This window comes from Mobula hypostoma, chromosome 21 (assembly GCF_963921235.1).
Source record: "Mobula hypostoma chromosome 21, sMobHyp1.1, whole genome shotgun sequence".
NCBI classification, from domain to species: domain Eukaryota; kingdom Metazoa; phylum Chordata; class Chondrichthyes; order Myliobatiformes; family Myliobatidae; genus Mobula; species Mobula hypostoma.
In genome coordinates this window covers 55,295,995-55,316,908 of record NC_086117.1, presented here as the reverse complement: position 1 = coordinate 55,316,908, position 20,914 = coordinate 55,295,995, and the positions used below count along the sequence as shown (strand labels likewise).

Sequence of the window (20,914 nt, the reverse complement as noted above, 5' to 3'; positions counted from 1 at the left end):
AATGTCAGACTTACCAGCAACCATCCTATCCTGAGACCCAGTGAATAAGAAACTGGGAGAACCCTAGTGGGCTAACTTTGTTCCACCAAAACTACTTCATGTTGGATTGGGCTCCGCCCCAGCGAGAGGTCAGAAATCTGCTTCAGACCCCCAAGCTTGAAATCAACCCCTCAAGCTTGAAATCCCCTGTTGACTTAGGTCAAAGCGGTGAAGGAAATGATTGTGATCCCATCTGTTGGACGCCCAGTCACTCCACCACATGCCCTTCTCACTCACTGGCCTTCACTCGGTTCCAATCCCACAACGTTTAAGTTTTGTCCTGTCTCACTCTCCCTGGGAGGAGCTGCAGAGAGTTGTAAACTCAGTCAGCTCCATCACGGACACTAGCCTCTGTAGTACCCAGGACATCTTCAAGGAGCACAAAGATAATAAAATCTGCAGATGCCTGAACATCGATTTCTTGAACTTCTGGTAATTGCACCTCCTTCACCATTCTCATTCCTGTTTCCCTCTCTCACCTTATATCCTCACCTGCCCATCACTCCGCTAGTGCTCCTCCCCCTTCCTTCCAGGGTCTTCTGTCCTCTCCTGTCAGATTCCCCCTTCTCCAGCCTTTTATCTCGTTCACCAATCAATTTCCCAACTCTTTACTTCATCCCTCCCCTCTCCTGGTTTCACCAAACACCTACCACCTTGTACTTCTTCCTCCACTTCTCATCTTCTCCATCCTCTCTCCAGGATAAGGTCTTTGGAGCTTCTGTTGGGTTTCTGTAACTCTGTGTTGTTACGGTACGGATTTGCTAAACCCATACCCTATCTTCCTGCTTTCGCAGTCGGACTTGGCAGACTGCACTCTCACCACCCTCTGAGTGAAGAAGTTTCCCCTCATGTTCTCTTTAAACTTTTCACCTTTCACCCTTAACCCATGACCTCCAGTTGTAGTTCCACCCAACCTCATTGGAAAAAGCCTGCTTGCATTTGCCCTATCTATACCCCATTAATTTTGTACACCTCTATTAAATCTCCCCTCAATCTTCTACATTCCATAGAATAAAGTCCTAACCTATACAATCTTGCCTTATAACTCAGGACCTCCAGACCGGGCAACATCCTCATAAATTTTCTCTGTAGTCTTTCAACCTTATTTATATCTTTCCTGTCGGTAGGTGACAAAACTGCAGACAATACTCCAAATTAGGCCTCACCAATGTCTTGTACAACTTCAACATAACATCCCATCTACAGTAATCAATTCATGTTCTGAAGGAATGATTCAAACAGGAGTAATAATTGCGATTCTGTCCCTGAGGAGCTTCATGTGTTCAATATCCCCAGCATTCCAACTAAAATACTGACAGTGTATAATTATGCTGTGGACCTCTCTGGCCCTTAATGCAATTGTTAATTCCTGAACTGTTCTGGGCCAAGGTTCAGGCAGTGGCTTGTACTGTGAACTTTATCCCAGTTCATTAAATCCGTCATCAGTATTCCACCATAGATAATCTGTTGGTCTACAAAGTATTAACTGCAGATTTGTAGGTCATTGGGTTCAACTGCTTTGGATACACCTGCTGTCAAAACTATCCTCCTTACTGTAAAGACAAAGATTAGCTTCACTTATTCATGAAACCGCAAGACGTAGGACAAGAATTGAGCCATTCGGCCCATCGAGTCTGCTCCGCCATCTCATCGTGACTGATTTATTATCCCTCCCAACCCCATTCTCCTGTCTTCTCCCTGAAACCTTTGACACCCTAACTAATCGAGAACCTATCAACCTCCACTTAAAATATACTCAATGACTTGGCCCCCACAGCCGTCTGTGGCACAGAATTCCACAGATTCACCACTCTCTGGCTGAAGAAATTCCTCCTCATCTACAGTTCTGTGTAAAAGCTTTAGGCACTTGTACTGTATATATAGCCAGGGTGCCTGAGACTATCGCACAGTACTCTTGTAATTTTACGTATTGCACTGTACTGCTGTCACAAGAAAAAATCATGACATATGTGAGCGATGATAAACCTGATTCTGATCTGGGTCTCTATTGTGGACTGAGAGTGGGAAGGAGACAGGGAGAGGGGAATCATGGTTGGGAATAGGGGAAGGGAGAGGGGAGGGAGTGGGAAGCACCAGAGAGACATTCTGTAATGATCAATAAACCAATTGTTTGGAATCAAATGACCTTGCCTGGTGTCTCAGGACTGGGTGTGTCTGCACCCGCGACACCCCCTCCTCACCCCCGCACTCCTTCTCTGCCACCTGTCCCACACCCCTCCCACGGCGCTGGGTGAGTCTGCACCCGTGCCAACACCCCATCACCCCATCCTGGCACTCCTTCTCTGCCACCTGTGCCACACTCCTCCCGCGGCGCTCCACCCTCGCCATTCCCAGTGTCCTTTGCTCCTGCCAGCTTTACAAACTCTCTCTCCACTCCACATTGACAAATACAGCATGGTGAAAAAGCCTTCGACACCCAGGCTATATATATGTGCCTAAGACTTCCGCACTGGACTGGATTACCCTTCTCTAGCTGCCCTCAGGCAGACGGTGGAGGGCTGCCACCTTGCTGCAATGTAGTAATTCACCATGTCCACCCCGGGGGGCCGTCAAGAGTCAACCATATTGTTGCCAGCTTTGGAAGGCAAACAGAGGCCAAACTCACCGCGGACGGACAGCGAACCAAGGGGCTGCCGCAAGGTTGGAGGGCTTCCGTACTTAATGAGATGTTAATCGTCACCCATGGATATAAAAAACTCCGTACAATCTCAAAGAGCAGAGATACGGTAGAGTAAGCAGTTAGTGCGACGCTACTACAACTTGGGGCGTCGGAGTTCGGAGTTCCATTCCAGTGTCATCCGTGAGGAGATTGTACGTTCTCCCAGTGGGACGTTGGTTTCCTCCGGGTGCTCTGGTTTCCTCCCACAGTCCAAAGACATACCGGTTAGTAGGTTAATTTGTCACTGTAAACTGCCCCGCGGCTAGGCAAGGGTTAAATGGGGGCCGCTGCGTGCAGCAGCTTGAAGGGCCCGTAGGGACCTGTTTCACGATGCATTTCTGTATAAATAACTAATAACTCAGGTGTGGTGATAACCAGGGCTATAGGGAGCCGTAATGTCACCCCGAAGACCACAGACATTCTAAAGGTTCTCAGTAACGACGGACGATGGAGAGTACTCACCATGTACATGGGCGATCCGCACAAGGTCGCTGCCAGCATGTTGCTCTGCAGGTATCGGGCAAAGCCGAAGTCAGCTGCGTTCAAAGAGAAGGGAACAGTCTAAGTTACGGCCATTGGAAGAAGGTGTCAGCCCCACGTCAGCCGTTCCAGCTCTAGTGCTTGACTCCACTCTGCCCACACTTCTTGCTGCCTTGGTAATGCAGCCAGCATCAAAAACTCCCACCCACCACAGACATTCTCTCTCCGCCCCTCTCCCATCGGTCAGAAGATACTAAACCTGAAAGCACCTGCCACCAAGTTCAAAGACAACATTTTCCTTGCTGTAATAAGACTATTAAATGGTTCTGCAGTCTGATAAGATGGACTCTTGGCCTCACAATCTACCGCGATATGGCCTCATTGTGGATCTCGGCCCAAAACTTTGACTGTTTATCCATTTTCACAGATGCTGCCCACGTCCCTTAAGGATGTGACAGCCGGGGGGAGGTAGTGGGGATAAGCTCCCATTACATCGGGGTTCCCAACCTTGTTTGTGCCATGGACACCTACCATTAACCAAAGAGTCCACAGACCCCCCACTTCCTATTAAATGCTCCCAATGGCGAGCGTCTCAATAGCCTCTGTCAACCAGTTCCTGCCCTTGGCATTCACATGTGGCTCAGCTACTAAAACCACTTCTACTGACAGGTGAAGGGCAAAGGTGGGTTACTGGCCAGTCACATTGGGCAGGTGGGGCTCAGCAGCTCATCTAGAAGGAAAACTCTGATCTCAATCCTCCACTGTCTTGTGGCTACGCCCACTCACGGAGAAGGCTCCTGGAATGAACCTGGAGGGACACATCTGGAACAGGAGTCCCCAAGGTTGAGTTCACGCTGATGCTGGTGTCAGACTGTGTCGGTCTCTCTGTCGTTCCTTTGGATTCTTTAGCTGTGTGGAGAGGGGGAGCCTGCAGCATGGACAACTGCTTGCTCTCCATATCGTGCTGCCCTGGCCTGCCTATCAGTTAGGATGCAACATCCATGGTCAATCCTGGCCAACAGTGAGCCTAAGATGCTGCCTGGCCTGCTGAGTTCCTCCAGCATCTGCAGAATATACTCTTCTTGGGTTTCCAGCCAGGTACAGGTAACGATTTTAACCGGCGTTTTGATGACAAACTCTGCCATCTTCATCAGGGATGTTGCCTGGGCATGTCTAGTCTGATGGTATTTATACCCCCGTCGTCCGACCCTCCTGATTGGTTAGTCCTCATCCTATCAGGCTTCCACTGTCCTTGCTTACCTTGCTTACAATTGGAACTCCAGTTCTTACTTAGAGACCTTCATCTTTGTTAAAATTCTTTTCCTCTAGTTTTATTTCAGTGGCTCCCTTTACCAGGCGATCACAAAAGCCATTGGCACGGCACTCACATATGTCATGATTTGCTGTAGTTTTGTGCAGGGGATTCCAGTGCGTGTCCTGACAGGCCGAATACGCTGCTCCACATTCACAGGGAATCCTATAAACGCCCAGCCATCCTGAGTCCCAGGTCATCCTTGACTGGCATAAGCTGTGATCTGAGCTTCATTATGGGTTTGAGGACGGTATTAATCTGGTATTTCTTCAGGATACTGGCGATCCTTAAAGAAACTGTGACGGGACGCATGGTGGAAACCTGCATCAAGGAGCACAGGAGGTGTGTCTGTTTGGGTTACCCAGAGAAATCAGTGGTAGCAGAACATTGCATTTGCAATGGCCATAGGAACGACTTTGATGGTACAAAACTAATGCACCAACGTTGATGGGTTTTGTTGTCAGGGACAGCTGTGGAGGCCGAGTCATTGGGTATTTTTAAAGCAGAGGCTGGTAGGCTCTTGCTTAGTCAGGGCGTCTGTAACTGTTAACACTTTTATTTTGCACACCGTTATTATTTTTTCCTTCTACTATGCTGACGTATTAATGCCCTGTAATGATCAGTATGGGTGGCATTCAAAACAAAACCCTTTCAGACTATCTTGGTACACATGACAATAATAAACCGCTCTAAGTTCCCTCTGTCTGCTGATCTTTCTCATTCTGGATGTCAGAATTAGATCATAAAGCATAGGACAGAATTAGGCCACTTGGCCCATCGCATCTGCTCCACCATTTCATCATGGCTGATTTATTATCCCTCTCAACCCTATTCCCCTGGGACAAATCAAGAACCTGTCAACCTCTGTTTTAAATATACCCAATGACTTGGCCTCCACAGTCTTCACGACAACAAATTCCACAGATTCACTACTCTCTGGCTAGAGAAATTCCTCCTCGTCTCTGTTCTAAATGGACGTCCCTCTGTTCTGAAGCCGTACCATCTGGTCCTAGAGTCTCCCACTATAGGAAACATCCTCTCCACGTCCACTATCTTGGCCTTTCAATATTTGATAGGTTTCATTGAGATCCCCCTCAGTCTTCTAAACTCCAGCAAGTACAGGCCCAGAGATGTTAAACACTCCTCGATCATTAATCCCTTTCATTCCCAAGATCAGTCTCGTGAATCTCCTTTGGACCCTCTCCACGTTTTCTTAGATCATCATCATTATATGCCGTGTTTTATGACATCATCATTATGTGCCATCGGCGATCATGAAATTGTTCGTGGCACATTTTTCTATAGAAGTGGTTTGCCATCGCCTTCTTCTGGGCAGCGTCTTTACAAGACGGGTGACCACCAGCCATTGTCCATACTCTTCAGGGATTGTCTGTCTGGCATCAATAGTCGTATAACCAGGACTTGTGATATATACCAGCTGCTCATATGACCATCCACCACCTGTTCCCATGGCTTCACGTGACCCTGATCGGGGGCTAAACAGGTGCTACACCTTGCCCAAGGGTGATCTGCAGGCTAGCGGAGGGAACAGGTATCTCCACTCTGCCACCATTCTCAGAAAAGGGGCCCAGAGCCTGTCACAATGCTCCAAGTCCTGTCTAACCTTACAAAGCCTCATTCTAATTGCCGTGGATCCCTCAGGGGAGGAAACCTTTAGTTTTTAATCTCCCTCATTTGAGATGCCAGAATTAATGAAGGCTGAGATGACGTTTGTTCATGACACTGTACTAACCCCACCATTCCCTGCCCGGATAGCTGTGAGCCCCGAGAGAGGATAGAGCCGTCTCCTACCTATCTTGATGCGGATGTTGTTGGGATTGGATTTCCGCCCCCCGACGTGGGACAGCAGGATGTTCTGTGGTTTCAGGTCACGGTGGATAACCCCCTTGCTGTGAAGCATCTTCATGGCCCCAACGATCTGTTGCAGGAAGAGGCGGATGGTGTCTTCACTGAGGGTCCCTTTCACTGTAACACAAACCGAACATCAGGCGCCAGCCAGGCCCAGGCGGAGAAAACCACAAAGGAAAGCCACTCTTTCAAAGTACATTTCTCATCATAGACGGATAGATACCTTACTGATCCCAAAGGAAATTACAGTGTCACGGTAGCATTACAAATGCACAGATACAAATATCAGAAGAGAAGTAGCAAGAATGAAAAAAAGTTACCACTAACAGTCTCACTGGAGGGGGCCATCACTCCCCCAGCCGCAGGTTGATTCATTATAGAGCCTAATGGCTGGGAGTAAGAAAGACCTCATATAGTGCTCCTTAGAGCAGTGAGGTCTTACTCTATTACTAAAAGTGCTCCTCTGTTCAGTCAAGGTGGCATGCAGACGGTGAGAAACCCTGTCCAGAATTGCCAGGAGTTTCCGTAGGGTCCCTTGTTCTACCAGCCTCCAGTGTGTCCAGTTTGACTCCTGTGACAGAGCCAGCCTTTCTAATCAGTTTATTGAGCCTGTTGGCATCACCCATATTGATGCCATTGCCCCAGCACACCACCGCATAGAAGTACATACAGTATATGTCACCACGTACAAACCTGAGAATATTTTCTTGCAGGCATACAAAGTTCAAAGTAAAATTATTATCAAGGTACATATATGTCATCAAGAGGACTAGAATATAAACGCAAGGATGTAATGCTGAGACTTTATAAAGCACTGGTGAGGCCTCACAGTGTATTGTGAGCAGTTTGGGCTCCTTATCTTATAAAGGATGTGAAGAGAGTTCAAAGGAGGTTGACAAAAATGATTCCAGGGTTGAATGGCTTGTCATATCAAGAGTGTTTGATGGCTCATTGAAACCTATTGAATAGTGAAAGGCCTCGTAGAGAGGATGCGGAGAGGATGCTTCCTGTGGTGGGAGAGTCTAAGACCAGAGGGGACAGCCTCAGAATAGAGGGTCCTCCATTTATAATGGAGATGAGGAGGATTATCTTTAGCCAGAGGGTGGTGAATCTGTGGAATTCGTTGCCACAGGCGGCTGTGGAGGCCAAGTCATTGGGTATATTTAAGGCAGAGGTTGATAGATTCTTGATTGGTCAGGACATGAAAGGATAAGGGGAGAAGTCAGGAAATTGGGGCTGAGAGGGAAAATGGATCAGCTACGGTGAAATGGTGGAGCAAACACGATGGGCCGAATGGCCTAATTCTGCTGCTATATCTTATGGTCTTACCCAGAATGCCACTTTTAGGGAACCATGTACTTGTACTTCTGGCCCCTGGGTTAGAAGACATTCAAACCCCCCTCCCTCAATATTTCTACAGCCAATCGGGTTGGATTAGGCCTGGATACCGCCTCAGTTAAAGAGCCTGTCTTATGAGGAAAGGTTGAGCAAGCTGGAGCTTTTCACTGTGGAGGGGAAAAGGTGACTTGATAAAGGTGTGTAAGATGATAAAGTGAACCTTATCTCAGGGCAGAAATATTTCATACAAGGCGGCATAATTTTCAGGTGACTGGGAAAATATAGGGGGGATGTCAAAGGTCATTCTTTTTTTACACACAGAGAGTGGTGGGAGCACGGAATTCTTATAAAGAATCTATAAACCTCTTCTTTAAATATACCCAATGACTTGGCCTCCACAGCCACCTATGACAATGAATTCCACAAATTCACCACTTTCTGGCTAAAGAAATTCTTCCTCATCTTGAAATGGATGTCTCTCTATTCTGAGGCTGTGTCCTCTGGTCTTAGGCTCCTTCACCATAGAAAACATCTTCTCCATATCCAATCTACCAAGGCCGTTCGACAGTCGATAGGTTTCAATGAGATCCTCCTCATTCTTCTGAATTCCAGTGAATACAAGCCCGGAGCCATCAAACGTTCCTCATATGACAAGCCATCAATTCTGGAATCATTTTTGTGAACCACTTTTGAACTCTCTCCAAAGTCGGCACATGCATTCTTAGATAAGGGGCCCAAAACTGCTCACAATACTCCTTGTGGTCTGATAAGTGTCTTATGAAGCTGTAGCACTACATTCTTGATAGAGTGAATGTGCAGAGAATATTTCCTGTGGTAGGAGAGTCTAAGCCAGAGGACACAGCCTCAGAATAGAGGGGCATCTGTTTAGAATGGAGATGAGGAGGAACTTCTTCAGCCAGAGAGTGGTGAATCTGTGGAATTCGTTGCCACAGGCGGCTGTGGAGACCAAGTCAGTGGGTATATTTAATGCAGAGCTTGATAGATTCTTGATTGGTCAGGGCATGAAGAGATACGGGGAGAAGGCAGGAGATTGGGGCTGAGAGGGAAAATGGATCAGCCATGATGAAATGGTGGAACAGACTTGATGGGCCAAATGGCTTAATTTTGCTCCTATATCTTATGGTCTTATACAATCCTGAGATTCATTTTTTATGGGCATTCACAGTAAGTACAAAGAAACACAACAGAGTCGATGAAAATCTACGAACAACCAACCAATGTGCATAAGACAAACTGTACAAATACAAAAAAAATAGAAAACCAACAGCACAATACAGGCCCTTCGGCCCACTATGTAAATAAATAATTTTTTTAAAATTTCAAAATATACTTTATTCAAAAATAAATATATACAATAAACCATTCAATAACTTTTCATCCTTTACATATGTTTCCATTATACTCAGTACATATCCGTATTTATAGCCACCCACGTGGCACTCCAGTAGTTCAGCTTACCATATCATTGTTGAGGGGTATACTCCCTGCCCCCGACCCCTCCCACTCCCACGGGTGGAGAAACCTATACTGTGGTCCTTCCCCACCGGGCCCTTGCGGTGGCTGCACCGAGTTTCAGTGCGTCCCTCAGCACGTACTCCTGCAGCCGAGAATGTGCCAGTCGGCAGCATTCTCCCACGGACATCTCCATGTGCTGGCAGATCATCAAGTTTCGGGCCGACCAAAGAGCATCTTTCACCGAGTTGATGATCTGCCAGCAGCACCGGATGTTGGTCTCCGTGTGCGTCCCCGGGAACAGCCCATAGATCAGAGAGTCCTCTGTTACGCAGCTGCTGGGGATAAAACGTGACACTAGCCCGTCCATCCTCCTCCACATCCTCTTTGCGAACTGGCAGTGTGCAAAGAGGTGGGTCACAGACTCCTCCTCACTGCAGTCCTCCCGTGGGCAGTGGGGTGCGGAGACGACGTTCCGGGGCGTACAGGAGGGCTCTGACTGGGAGGGCCCCTCTCACCGCCAGCCAGGCGAGGTCTTGGTGCCTGTTGGTGAGATCTGCCGATGAGGCATTTTGCCAGATGAACTGGACAGTCTGCTCAGGGAACCACCCCACTGTGTCCATGATGTCCTTCTCCTGCAGAGCCTGCAGGACACTACGTGCCGACCACTGTCTGATGGCCCTGTGGTCAAAGGCGTTCTCCTGGAAGAACTTTGCTATGTAGGACAGGTATGCCGGCAACGACCAGCTGACTGGGGCGTTGCGCGGGAGTGGGGCCAGACCCATCCTTCGTAGCCAGGGCGACAGGTAGAACCTGGGCACATAGTGGTACTTGGTGCCCACATACCTGGGCTCTACACACAACCTGATGCAGCCACATACGAAGCTGGCCATCATGGTGAGGGCGACATTGGGGATGTTCTTGCCCCCGTTGTCCAGGGACTTGTGCATGACGGTCCGTCTCACCCGCTCCATCGTGGATCCCCAGACGAATCTGAAGACAGCTCAGGTGATTTCCGAGCTGTAGGAGCGGGGGACGGGCCACACCTGCACCAAGTACAGCAGCCCTGAGAGCACCTCACACCTGATGACCAGGTTCTTGCCCGTTATCGACAGGGAGCGCCCTCCCCACAGTCCCAGTTTCTGTTTCACCTTGGCAGTCCGCTCCTGCCAGTTCTTGTTGCACGCCTCAGCCCCTCCGAACCAAATCCCCAACACCTTCACGTGGTCAGACCTGACGGTGAAGGGGACGCTGGATCGGTCGGGCCAGTTGCCGAAGAGCATGGCTTCGCTCTTCGTGCGGTTGACCCTGGCCCCCGACGCTAGCTCGAACTGTTCGCAGGTGCCAATCAACCTGCGAACTGACCTCGGATCAGAGCAGAAGACGGTGACGTCGTCCATGTACAGGGAGGTTTTCACTTGGGTCCCTCCACTGCCTGGCAGCGTCACCCCTCTTATGCCCTCATCCCTCCTGATGGCTTCCGCAAAGGGTTCTATGCAGCAGACAAACAAGACAGGGGAGAGGGGACAGCCCTGCCTGACTCCAGACCTGATGGGGAAGCTGTCTGTTTCCCATCCGTTGACCTGGACTGCACTACGGATGTCCGTGTAGAGCAGTCTGATCCAATTCCGGATTCCCTCCCCAAATCCCATTTTGGAAAGCACGTCCACCATGTACGTGTGCGATATCCTGTCGAAGGCTTTCTCCTGGTCCAAGCTGACCAGGCAGGCGTCCACCCCCCTGTCCTGCACGTAGGCGATGGTGTCCCTCAGCAGCGCAAGGCTGTCTGAGATCTTCCTGCCTGGTACAGCACAGGTTTGGTCTGGGTGAATCACCTGTCCTAGAGCAGACTTGACCCTGTTGGCGATAGCCTTGGACAGGATCTTGTAATCCACATTCAGGAGAGAGATGGGTCTCAAATTTCTAATGTCCTCCTTTTCCCCCTTCTGCTTGTAGATGAGGGTGATGATGCCCTTCCTCATGGACTCAGACATACTGCCGGCCAGAAGCATAGCGTTGTACACTTCCAGCAGTTCTGGGCCCATCCAGTTCCACAGAGCCGAATACAACTCAGCCGGTAAGCCGTCGCTTCCGGGAGTCTTACCCGACCCAAAGGAACAGATGGAGCCTGTCAGCTCGTCCAGGGTCAGTGGCTGATCCAGACTCTCCCGCTTGCTGTCATCTAAGACCTGCGTGATAGACGACAGGAAGTTGCGGGAGGCTGTGGATTCTGTGGCCTTTTCGTCGTACAGACCAGCATAGAAGGACTTGCAGATCCTCAGTATGTCAGTCTGCGAGGACGCGACTGAGCCGTCCTCTTCCTTAAGGTTGTGGATCACAGAGCTCCCCCTGTGCACCTTCTGGAAGAAGAAGCGTGAGCACGTCTCGTCCTGCTCCACGGTTTGGACCCTTGAGCGGAAGATGATCTTGGAAGATCCAGCGGCGAGGTGCTGGGCTTGCCGGCCCTTCACCTCTCGCAATTCCTCCCTGACATCCACCCCCTTCGACTGCAGAAGGAGAAGTTGCTGCAACTCTGTCTGGTGTTTACGCAGTTCCCTCTGCTCCTGCCTTGCCTTCTGGATACCCTTGCGGATGAAGAACCTCTTAATGTTCTCCTTGGTGGCTTCCCACCAGTGAACAGGGGAATCAAAGAAGGCTTTCAAGGTTCTCCAACCTGTGTACTCCCTCTCTAGTTCCTCGATGTTCTCTGGGGTCAGCAGCTTTACGTTCAGCTTCCAAGTCCCTCTGCCTGCCTTCTGGTCCTCCCGTAAGAGACAGGTGGCTCTCAGAAGGCAGTGGTCAGAGAAGAACACCAGTGTGACGTCGGTGGACCTGACCGTGAGGGACTCAGACAGGAAGAGGAAGTCGATCCGGGAGCGGGCTGAGCCGTCTGATCGTGTCCAGGTGGCTTGCGGCTGTGCTCCACCTGTGGGGGTGCCAAAGGCGTCGCACAGCTTGGCTGTCTTCACCGTTTCCCTCAGGAGTCTAGAGGTACTGTCCAGCCTGCCGGGTCCTCCAGCCGCAGCAGTGGTGCAGTTGAAGTCTCCGGCCAGAACGACCGGCTGGGACGTCACCAGCAGCTGTGGGAGCTGCTCGAAGATGGCCAGCCGCTCGCTCCGCACAGGGGAGGCGTACACGTTGATCAGCCGGAGTGGAGTGCCCCGGTATTTGACGTCTGCTACCAGGAGGCGCCCCGCAACCACCTCTTTAACTTGGGTGATTGAGAAGTTGCCTCCCTGCAGCAGAATCCCCAGGCCGGAAGCGCGACAATCGTTGCCCCCCGACCACACAGACAAACCTTTTTTCCACCACCGTGACCACCTCCGGTAGTTACGGAAATGTGGTAGTCCGCACTCCTGGAGGAAGGTCACGTCGGTTTTTACAGTGTCCAGGTACTGGAGCGCGCTGACGCCTCGCCCAGTACTCTTCAAACTTCGCACGTTCAAGCACGCCAATTTAAGGTCTGCCATCATTGTAAGTCCTTTATTTTGGCTGCTCTCCGTCCTCACTCTTGCCATCCTGAGCCTTCATTCCCACCGCCTTTGTGAAGTTTTCCACCTCCTGTGGGCTCAGGTACTGCTGGTAGTACTCCTCCAGGTGTGGCCGTTCTGGTTCTGGACCTGGGGGGGTTGTTGACTTCCTGGGCTGCTTCCCCTTCCGGCTGCTGGGTGCCGGCCGTGGCTCTGCTCCCGGATTCCCGGAGCTCTGTGTGTCTGCTGCTCTCCGCCTCCTGTACTTGGGGGGTGGCCAGCAGACTTTCTCCCTCCTCTCTCCCCCTCTCCACCTGTTCTGCCAGCCGCTTCTTCCACTGGGGCTGCTGGCCTCCCCCAACTCCTTCCTCCTCTGAAGAGGACAGGGTACCAGAGGCTGTGTGGTTCCCTGCCCTTTTCTCGTGTTGCTCTGCCTTCTGTCGCTTGGCCGCCGCCTTTTGGGTCTTTTTGCGTTTCACAACCTTCCATTCAGTTTCCACCTCAGCTCTCCCCTCCTCCATAGACTCCTGCTCGTCGTTTGCCTGGTCCTGGAGGATCTGCAAGGGGGTGGCAGGCCTTGGGGTGCTTGCACCTTCCTCCCTGGTCTCGTCATCCGCCCTGTTGGGTGCCTGGTCTGCAGCGCTGGCGGGTATGTCTGAAACTGCCTGGGCCCTTTCAGGGCCAGCACCTCCCCTGGTCGCCTGTGCGTAGGTGCCCCACGCCTCGGGCGGGCTCTGTACAGGTGGCCAGCCTGTCCGCAAAGGTTGCAGGACTTGGTCTGCGTGCAGTCTTTGGTCAGGTGGCCTTCGGTTCTATGGTTCTTGCACATCACCACCCTGCACTGGGCTGCGATGTGCCCTGCCTTGCCGCAGTTTCGGCACACCCTGGGTTGCCCCGCGTACACCGTGTACCCTCGGTTCCCTCCGATGGCGAAGACGGAGGGGGGGGGTGGATGACGCCGCCGTTGGAATCCAACCTCAGGTCCAGATTCCCAGTCCGTCCTTCACGTCCGCTGGTGTTCCTACGCTCTCCACGTACCGAGCGAGGAATGTCAGGACATCCACCACTGGCACGTGCGGGGTGAACATGTGCACCGTGATTGTCCGTTCCTGTTGGGTAGCCATTGCAAAGAGGGCCTGTGCTTTCAGCAGCGACAGCGGCGCCTCTGTCCCCCTCAGCTGAAGCTGCTGCTACAGCTTCTGCCACCCTGCAGCCTCCCGGAAGGTGACGTCGAAGAAACCTGCGAAGTCCTGGGCGCAGTAGATGTCGTCGGGCGTAAATCCGCAGCATTCCATCAAGACCTTCTGGATGAAGGTCTCTCGGGTGAAGCCAGTGCCCCTGTTCCGGTCTCACACTGTCAGCTTGACAGTGTTCTTGATACCCGGGCCTCGAGCCGATGCACTGCTCGCTGTTGCCATCTTCTTCCTCACTGCTGTCGTCGCTGGTATGGGGTGTTAGATTGGAGGCCAATCAGCATTAGGATCCACCCCTGCGTCAGCGCGAACTCTTCTCCTCCGCCTTCTGGTCTGATAAGAACAGATACTACACTTGATCTTAGCCAAAAGGCCGAGAAGCGATGTAAATAAATAATAAATAATATTGAGAAAAAGAGTTGTTGCAAAGTCCTTGAAAGGCAGAACAGGAGATTGGAGTCTGTAGATTGTGGAATCATTTCAGAGTTGAGGTAAGTGAAGTTATCCACACTGGTTCAGGATTCTGATGGTTGGGGGGTAATAACTGTTCCTGAACCTGGTGGTGTGGGACCCTAGGCTCCGTTCAGAGTTGAGGTGGGTGAAGTTATCCACGCTGGTTCAGGAGCCTGATGGTTATAGGGTAATAGCTGTTCCTGAACCTGGTGGTGTGGGACCTGAGGCTCCTCCATCTCCTGCCCGATGGTGGTAGTGAGAAGAGAGCATGGCCCGGATGGTGGGAGTCCTTGTTGGTGGATGCTGCTTTCCTGTGGCAGTGCTCCTCAATGGCGTCATTACGCTTCAACGTGTGTAAAGCCAGTGGGAGTAGAGCAGAGGGCTACGCATGCATCCGCGAGGTGTGCCTGTGTTGATCGCCAGCGAGCGGAGATATGACTTCTGATCTGCACTGGCTCTGGTCTCCCATGCTCTCTTCTCAACGCTACCACTGGAGACTGAAGAGACACACTCGTCATCTTATGATCAACATAGACGGCCCTCAAGGACACACGTTTAGCTTGCTGCTCCACTCTCTCTACACTCATGACTGTGTGGCCAGGCGCAGCGCAGATGGTAGCATCCATCATGAAGGACCTCACTACCTCAGAACAGGCCCTCTGTTCGTTACGTCCGTCAGAGAGGAAGGACAGAAGCCTGACGACCAACTCTCAACACTTCAGGAACAGCTTCTTCCCCTCCACCATCCGATCTCTGAACAGCCCATGAACACATGAACACCACCTCACTAATTTTGCTCTCTTTTTGCACTACTTAGTTTTTTTTATATAGGCCGGCTGGTGGCACAGTGACATCAGCGCGGGACTCCGGAGCGAAGGTTCCCGAGTTTGAATCCAGTCGGGCTGCTCCCGGGCACGCTTTCCATCCGTGCCGGGTTGAGCGTTGAGCTCGCAACTCGGCCTCGTAAAAACAAACTGCGCTGTGAGGACGTGGGGGACCACTCACTGAATCTTTCCTCCAAGACAACCTCTTGAAAGGCGGTCACTGAGGCTCTGGCAGAGTACAGCACACACACACAAAAAAGTTATTTTATATTTTTCTTATTGTAATTTTTTGGTATTGTGATGTACTGCTGCCGCAAAACAACAAATTTCACAACATTTGTCAGCGATATTAAACACGAGATTGAGCAGCTGCTGGAGAGCAACACACATACAAAATGCCGGAGGAACTCAGCAGGTCAGGCAGCATCTATGGAGAGGAATAAACAGTCGACCTTTCAGGCCAAGACTCTTCTTTAGGACTGAAAGGAAGGGGTAAGATGCCAGAATAAAAAGGATGGGGGGGAGGGGAAAGAAAACAAGTTAAAAGGTGATAGGTGAAGCCAGGTGGGTGGGGGGGTGGTGAAGAAAGAAGCTGGGAGGTGATTGATGGAACAGATAAAGGACTGGAGAGGAAGGAATCTGAGGAGAGGAGAGTGGACCGTGGGAGAAAAGGAAGGAGGAAGGGACCCAGGGGGAGGTGATAGGCAGATAAGGAAACAAGATAAGTGGAGAATTGAAGAAGAGGGAAGGAGGAACAGGAGAAATTTACAGAAGAGGAAATCGATGCTCATGCCATCAGGTTGGAAGCTACCTGGACAGAATATGAGGGGATGGTCCTCCACCCTGAGAGTGGCCTCATCGTGGCTGAAGAGATGGACCATGGTCTGACATGTTAGAATGGGAATGGGGATAGGAATTAAAACGTTTGTCCGCAAAACAGCAAACGTCAGTGGTGATAACAGCAAATATCAGTGGCAATAAACCTGATGATGAGATTTAGCAATCCAGGAAAATGACGTTCAGGATTCTGGGCAGATAGATTTTGGTATCCGGTCGAACAATAGAGGTGGGGGCTTGGTGCTCTGTTTAGGTGGGGATCAGGGCATTGACCACATGGGGTTTGGTCTACTGAGATGTGGTATAAATGGTATCCAGTGTACAGACGCAAATACTTATTTCATATTTCCTTACAGCAGAGCAGGAGACTCTTTGGCCCATCTAATCTATTCTAGATCATCAGAACGATCCTCTCCACCATTTCTCCGCTCTGTAAATTGGATCTCCAACATTCCCATTCAGTCCTCCCACCCAAATACACACTCGGGGCAATTTTCAGTATACAATTAACCCGGCAGCCTGGGTTTGTTTGGGATGTAGGGGGAAACATTCAGGGTGTCGGAGTTGGGAGTTCAATCCCGGCGTCCTCTGCAAGGAGTTTGTACATCCTCCCAGTGCAATATATGGGTTTCCTCCGGGCGCTCTGGTTTCCTCCCACAGTCCAAAGGCGTACTGGCCGGTAGGTTAATTGGTCATTGTAAATAGTCCCGTGATTAGGTTAGGATTAAATTGGAGTTGAGGATTGCTGGGGTGGTGCCGCTATATCGTTAAATAAATACATAAACAAACAAACAAGCAAGCGAGCAGTTGACGTTTCGGGCCAAGACCCTTCATCAGTGCTGCTGAGGGGCCTCAGCCCAAAACATCGACTATTCATTCCTCTCCGTAGCTGCTGCCTGACCTGCTGAGTTCCTCCGGCATTTTGTGTGTGATACAGGGTTAATAACAGGACTCTGAGCTTTGTGGAGGAACAGAGGGATCTTGGTTAGGAAGGCGTATGGTGTATTGGCCTCCATTTGTCAGTGGGGCTGAGTTCCAGAGCAACGAGGCGATGTTGTAACTTTATAAGATTCTGGTTAGACCACACTTGTATTGTGTTCAGTTCTGGTCGCCACATTACAGGAGGGATGTGGAAGCTTTAGAGAGGGCGCAGAGGAGATTTATCAGGGTGTTGCCTGGATTAGAGAGCATGTCTTATGGGGAAAGGTTGAGCAAGCTAGGGCTTCTCTTTGGAGAGAAGGAGGATGAGAGATGACTTGATAGAGGTATACAAGACGATAAAAGGCATAAATCGAGTGACTAGCCAGAGAGACTTCTTCCCCCGGGTGAAAATGGCTAATGGAAGAGGGGAGGACATAATTTTAAGGAGATTGGAGGAAAGTATGGGTGGGGGGGGGATGTCAAAGGTAGGTTTTTTTACACAGAGTGGTGGGTGTGTGGAACACAGTGCCAGAGATGATGGTAGAGGCAGATACATTAGGGACATTTAAAAACGCTTAGCCAGGCACATGGATGACAGGAGAATGGAGGGCTATGTGGAAGGGAAGGGTTAGGTTGATCTTGGGAGCAGGTTAAAAGGTCAGCACAACATCGTGGGGCTACGGGGCTGTTCTGTACTGTATCGTTTGCAGGGAAGTTCCCTGTGAGTTTGGGGAAAATGGGGCCAAATTCTCTGCACAGCAGGGTTCAGCACTGGGGGAGTGGGGTTCATTCGTACACACTGGGACTGTACGCTGTTGGGTTTCCGGGTTTTGGCAGAGTACTTGGAATTGCCCACGTTTAAGAAACCAGGAGGCAAGACAAAGTCAGGGAGAAATCTCCGTGCTTGCACTGTGACCCCTCAGCTGCACAGTGCAGTCATTCCCTACAAAGCAGATTCCCAATTCTTCCACATTATAGAGTGTTGTCACGAGGCACTCAACAAACAAGCAAACAATTAAATTGATTTTATATTCTGCAGAGTCAGTCCAGAGAAATATCTTTATCAAATTGCCAATTCTGTCTGCATCCAAAGCAAATGCAGATTATCTGAATGAGTCACAGACAGCTTAACTTACAATACCTTCTCAGCACCTAAATACAATTAGAACAGAGGGTGACTAGGTTAAACAGTGCCCGCTGTAACATATTAAATGTTAATAAATATTATAATGACATAGTCACACACAACAAATCACAAGAACGGCAATTTCAACCTGACACCACATATTAAATATTCAAGATTTAAAGATTTGTCACATGCAGACCTTTAGGAGAGAGAAACCAGAGATCCAAAAGCCAGTGATCCGAGGTGGAGAGAGTGAGCTGGGTGTTATTATTTCAGAGGACCTGTCCTGGACCTAGTACAGAAGAAAGCACGGCAGCTCCTCTACTTCCTCAGCAGTTTGCACAAATTTGGCATGATATCTACAACTTTGAGAACCTTCTATACATGTGTAGTGGAGAGTAAATCGTTTGGCTGCATTAGCACGGCCTGGTATGGAAACACCAATATCTTTGAACCGAAAATCCTACACAAGGCAGTGGATACGGTCCAGTCCATCACAGGTAAAACCCTCCCCACCATTGAGCACATCTACATGAAACGCTGTCATAGGAAAGCAGCATCCATCGTCAGAGTCCTCCACCAGCCAGGACATTCTCTCTTCTCTCTGCTGCCATCAGGAAGAAGGTACAGGAACCTCAGGTCCCACATCACCAGATACAGGAACAGTTACTACCCCTCATACATCAGGTTTTTGTGCAAAATGGGGTAACTACATTCACTTGCCCCATCAATGAGATGTTTCCACAACCAATGATCTCACTTTAAGGACTCTTTACCTCATGTGCTTGTTATTTATTGCTATTTATTTATATTTGCATTTACACAGTTTGTTGTCTTCTGCACTCTGGTTGATCTTTCATTGAACCTGTTATAGTTACTATTCTATAGATTTGCTGAAAATGCCCAAAGGAAAATAAATCTCTGTGTTGTAAATGGTGACATATATGCACTTTGATAATAAAATTTACTTTGAACTTAGAATGCTACTGCACCAGTGGTTGGGGTTCAATTCCCGCCGCTGTCTGTAATGTGGGAGGAAACCAGGGCACCCGGAGGAAAACCTCATGGTCACAGGGAGAACCTTCAAACTCCTTCCAGAGAGCAGCAGGAACTGACCCTGGGTCACCGGTGTTGGAACAACATTATGCTAACCATGCATGCTGCTCTTTTGTTGCCATTTATCAGAGCAAACCGTGCACAAGCTGTTGGTTTCAATATTTCAGGACTATGTCAATGGCTGCAAAATGTTTGGGTGTGGTAAAGTGTTAGAAGATCTTCTCACTTTTTATTCCAATAACCGAGCAAGTACATAAAACCAGATGCTTACGATCATAAACCATAAAATATAGGAGCAGAATTAGGCCATTTAGCCCATCAAGTCTGCTCCATCATTTCATCAAGGCTAAACCATTTCCCCCTCAGCCCCAATCTCCTGCCTTCCCCCTGTATCCCTTCGTGGCCTGACTAATTAAGACTCTACCAACCTCTGCCTTAAATATATTTGACCTCCATAGCCACCTGTAGCAACGAATTCCACAGATTTGCCACTTTCTGGCTAAAGAAATTCTTCTTTCAGAACACTCGGGTGTATATCATCTGGTCCAGGTGACTTATCTATCTCAGACCTTTCAGTTTCCCAAGAACCTTCTCCCTAGTAATGGTGACTTCACTCACTTCTGTCCCCTGACACTCTCGAACTTCCACCATTCAGCTAGTGTCTTCCAAAGTGAAGAATGATGCAAAATACTTATTCAGTACGTCCAGCATTTCCTTGTTTCCCATTACTACCTCTCCAGTGTCATTTTCCAGTCTCACCTCTTTATATATCTGAAGAAACTTTTGATTTCCTCTTTAATAGCTTACCTTTGTGTTCCATCCTTTCCTTCTTAATGACTTTTCTAGTTGCCTTCTGTTGGTTTTTAAAAGCTTCCTAATCCTCTAAACCCTGTCACCTGCATCCACCATTAGTACAGATGGCATCTTATCAGCAACCATCACAGTCTGGCTTGGCGCAGCATCCTCTCAGAATTTACAAAAGCTACAATGAACTGTCAGGTCAGCAGAAATAGTCACTGGCTACAATCCACCATCACTGTAGAACTTGATAAAGAAGTGGGTAGGAAAAGTCGCTGAGGACACAATCCACCCTGCAAACTGCCCTTCCCAAAAATTCCCTTCTGAAAAGCGCTATAGGGCCATTAAAACAAAAGAAAACTTCACTCCATCCTAAAAATTTCTTCCCCTCGGCAGTTAATCTGATCAACCATTCTAGTTAGCCCCCCATCACCTTAGTCACTTCATTGTAAAATCTGTAAACCACTTTTTATACTGGTGTTTATGTCGTAATTCCATGCTGGAATTTATGTATTTATGCACATTTTATTCCATATGCACCCTTTAACCTCTAAATTTACTTTTTTTCAGTCCATAAGACCATAAGACATAGGAGCAGAATTAGGCCATTTGGCCATCGATTCTGTTCCACCATTTCATCATGGCTGATCCATTTTCCCTCTCAGCCCCAATCTCCTGCCTTCTCCCCGTAGCCCTTCATGCCCTAACTAATCAAGAATCTATCAACCTCAGCCTTAAATATACCCAATGACTTGGCCTCCACAGCCGCCTGTAGCAATGAATTCCACAGATTCACCACCCTCTACCTAAAGGAATTCCTCCTCATCTCCATTCTAGGAGGACCCTCTATTCTAAGGCTGTGTCCCCTGGTCTTAGACTACCCCACCATAGAAAACATCCTCTCCACATCCACTGCACCAAGGCCTTTCAATATTCAATAGGTTTCAATGAGGTCCTCACTCATTCTTCTGAATTCCAGTGAGCAGAGGCCCAGAACCATCAAACGCCCTTCATATGACAAGTGTTTCAACCCTGGAATCATTTT

The 20,914-nt window shown here is 49.4% G+C and overlaps 1 protein-coding gene and 1 pseudogene across 3 annotated transcripts in view; both read right to left on the bottom strand.

Moving 5' to 3' along the window:
- The window catches only part of ulk1b (unc-51 like autophagy activating kinase 1), a 154,920-nt gene that overhangs the window by 106,357 nt on the left and 27,649 nt on the right, over positions 1 to 20,914 (bottom strand). For all 3 annotated transcript variants that reach the window (XM_063074060.1, XM_063074063.1, XM_063074064.1), the window contains exons 6-7: positions 6,324 to 6,497; positions 3,182 to 3,255 (exon numbers count right to left, since the gene is read on the bottom strand). In XM_063074060.1, the coding sequence (XP_062930130.1) occupies positions 3,182 to 3,255; positions 6,324 to 6,497 (248 nt within the window). The remainder of the gene's footprint in view (positions 1 to 3,181; positions 3,256 to 6,323; positions 6,498 to 20,914) is intronic.
- LOC134360125 (U2 spliceosomal RNA) lies at positions 14,108 to 14,239 on the bottom strand (annotated as a pseudogene).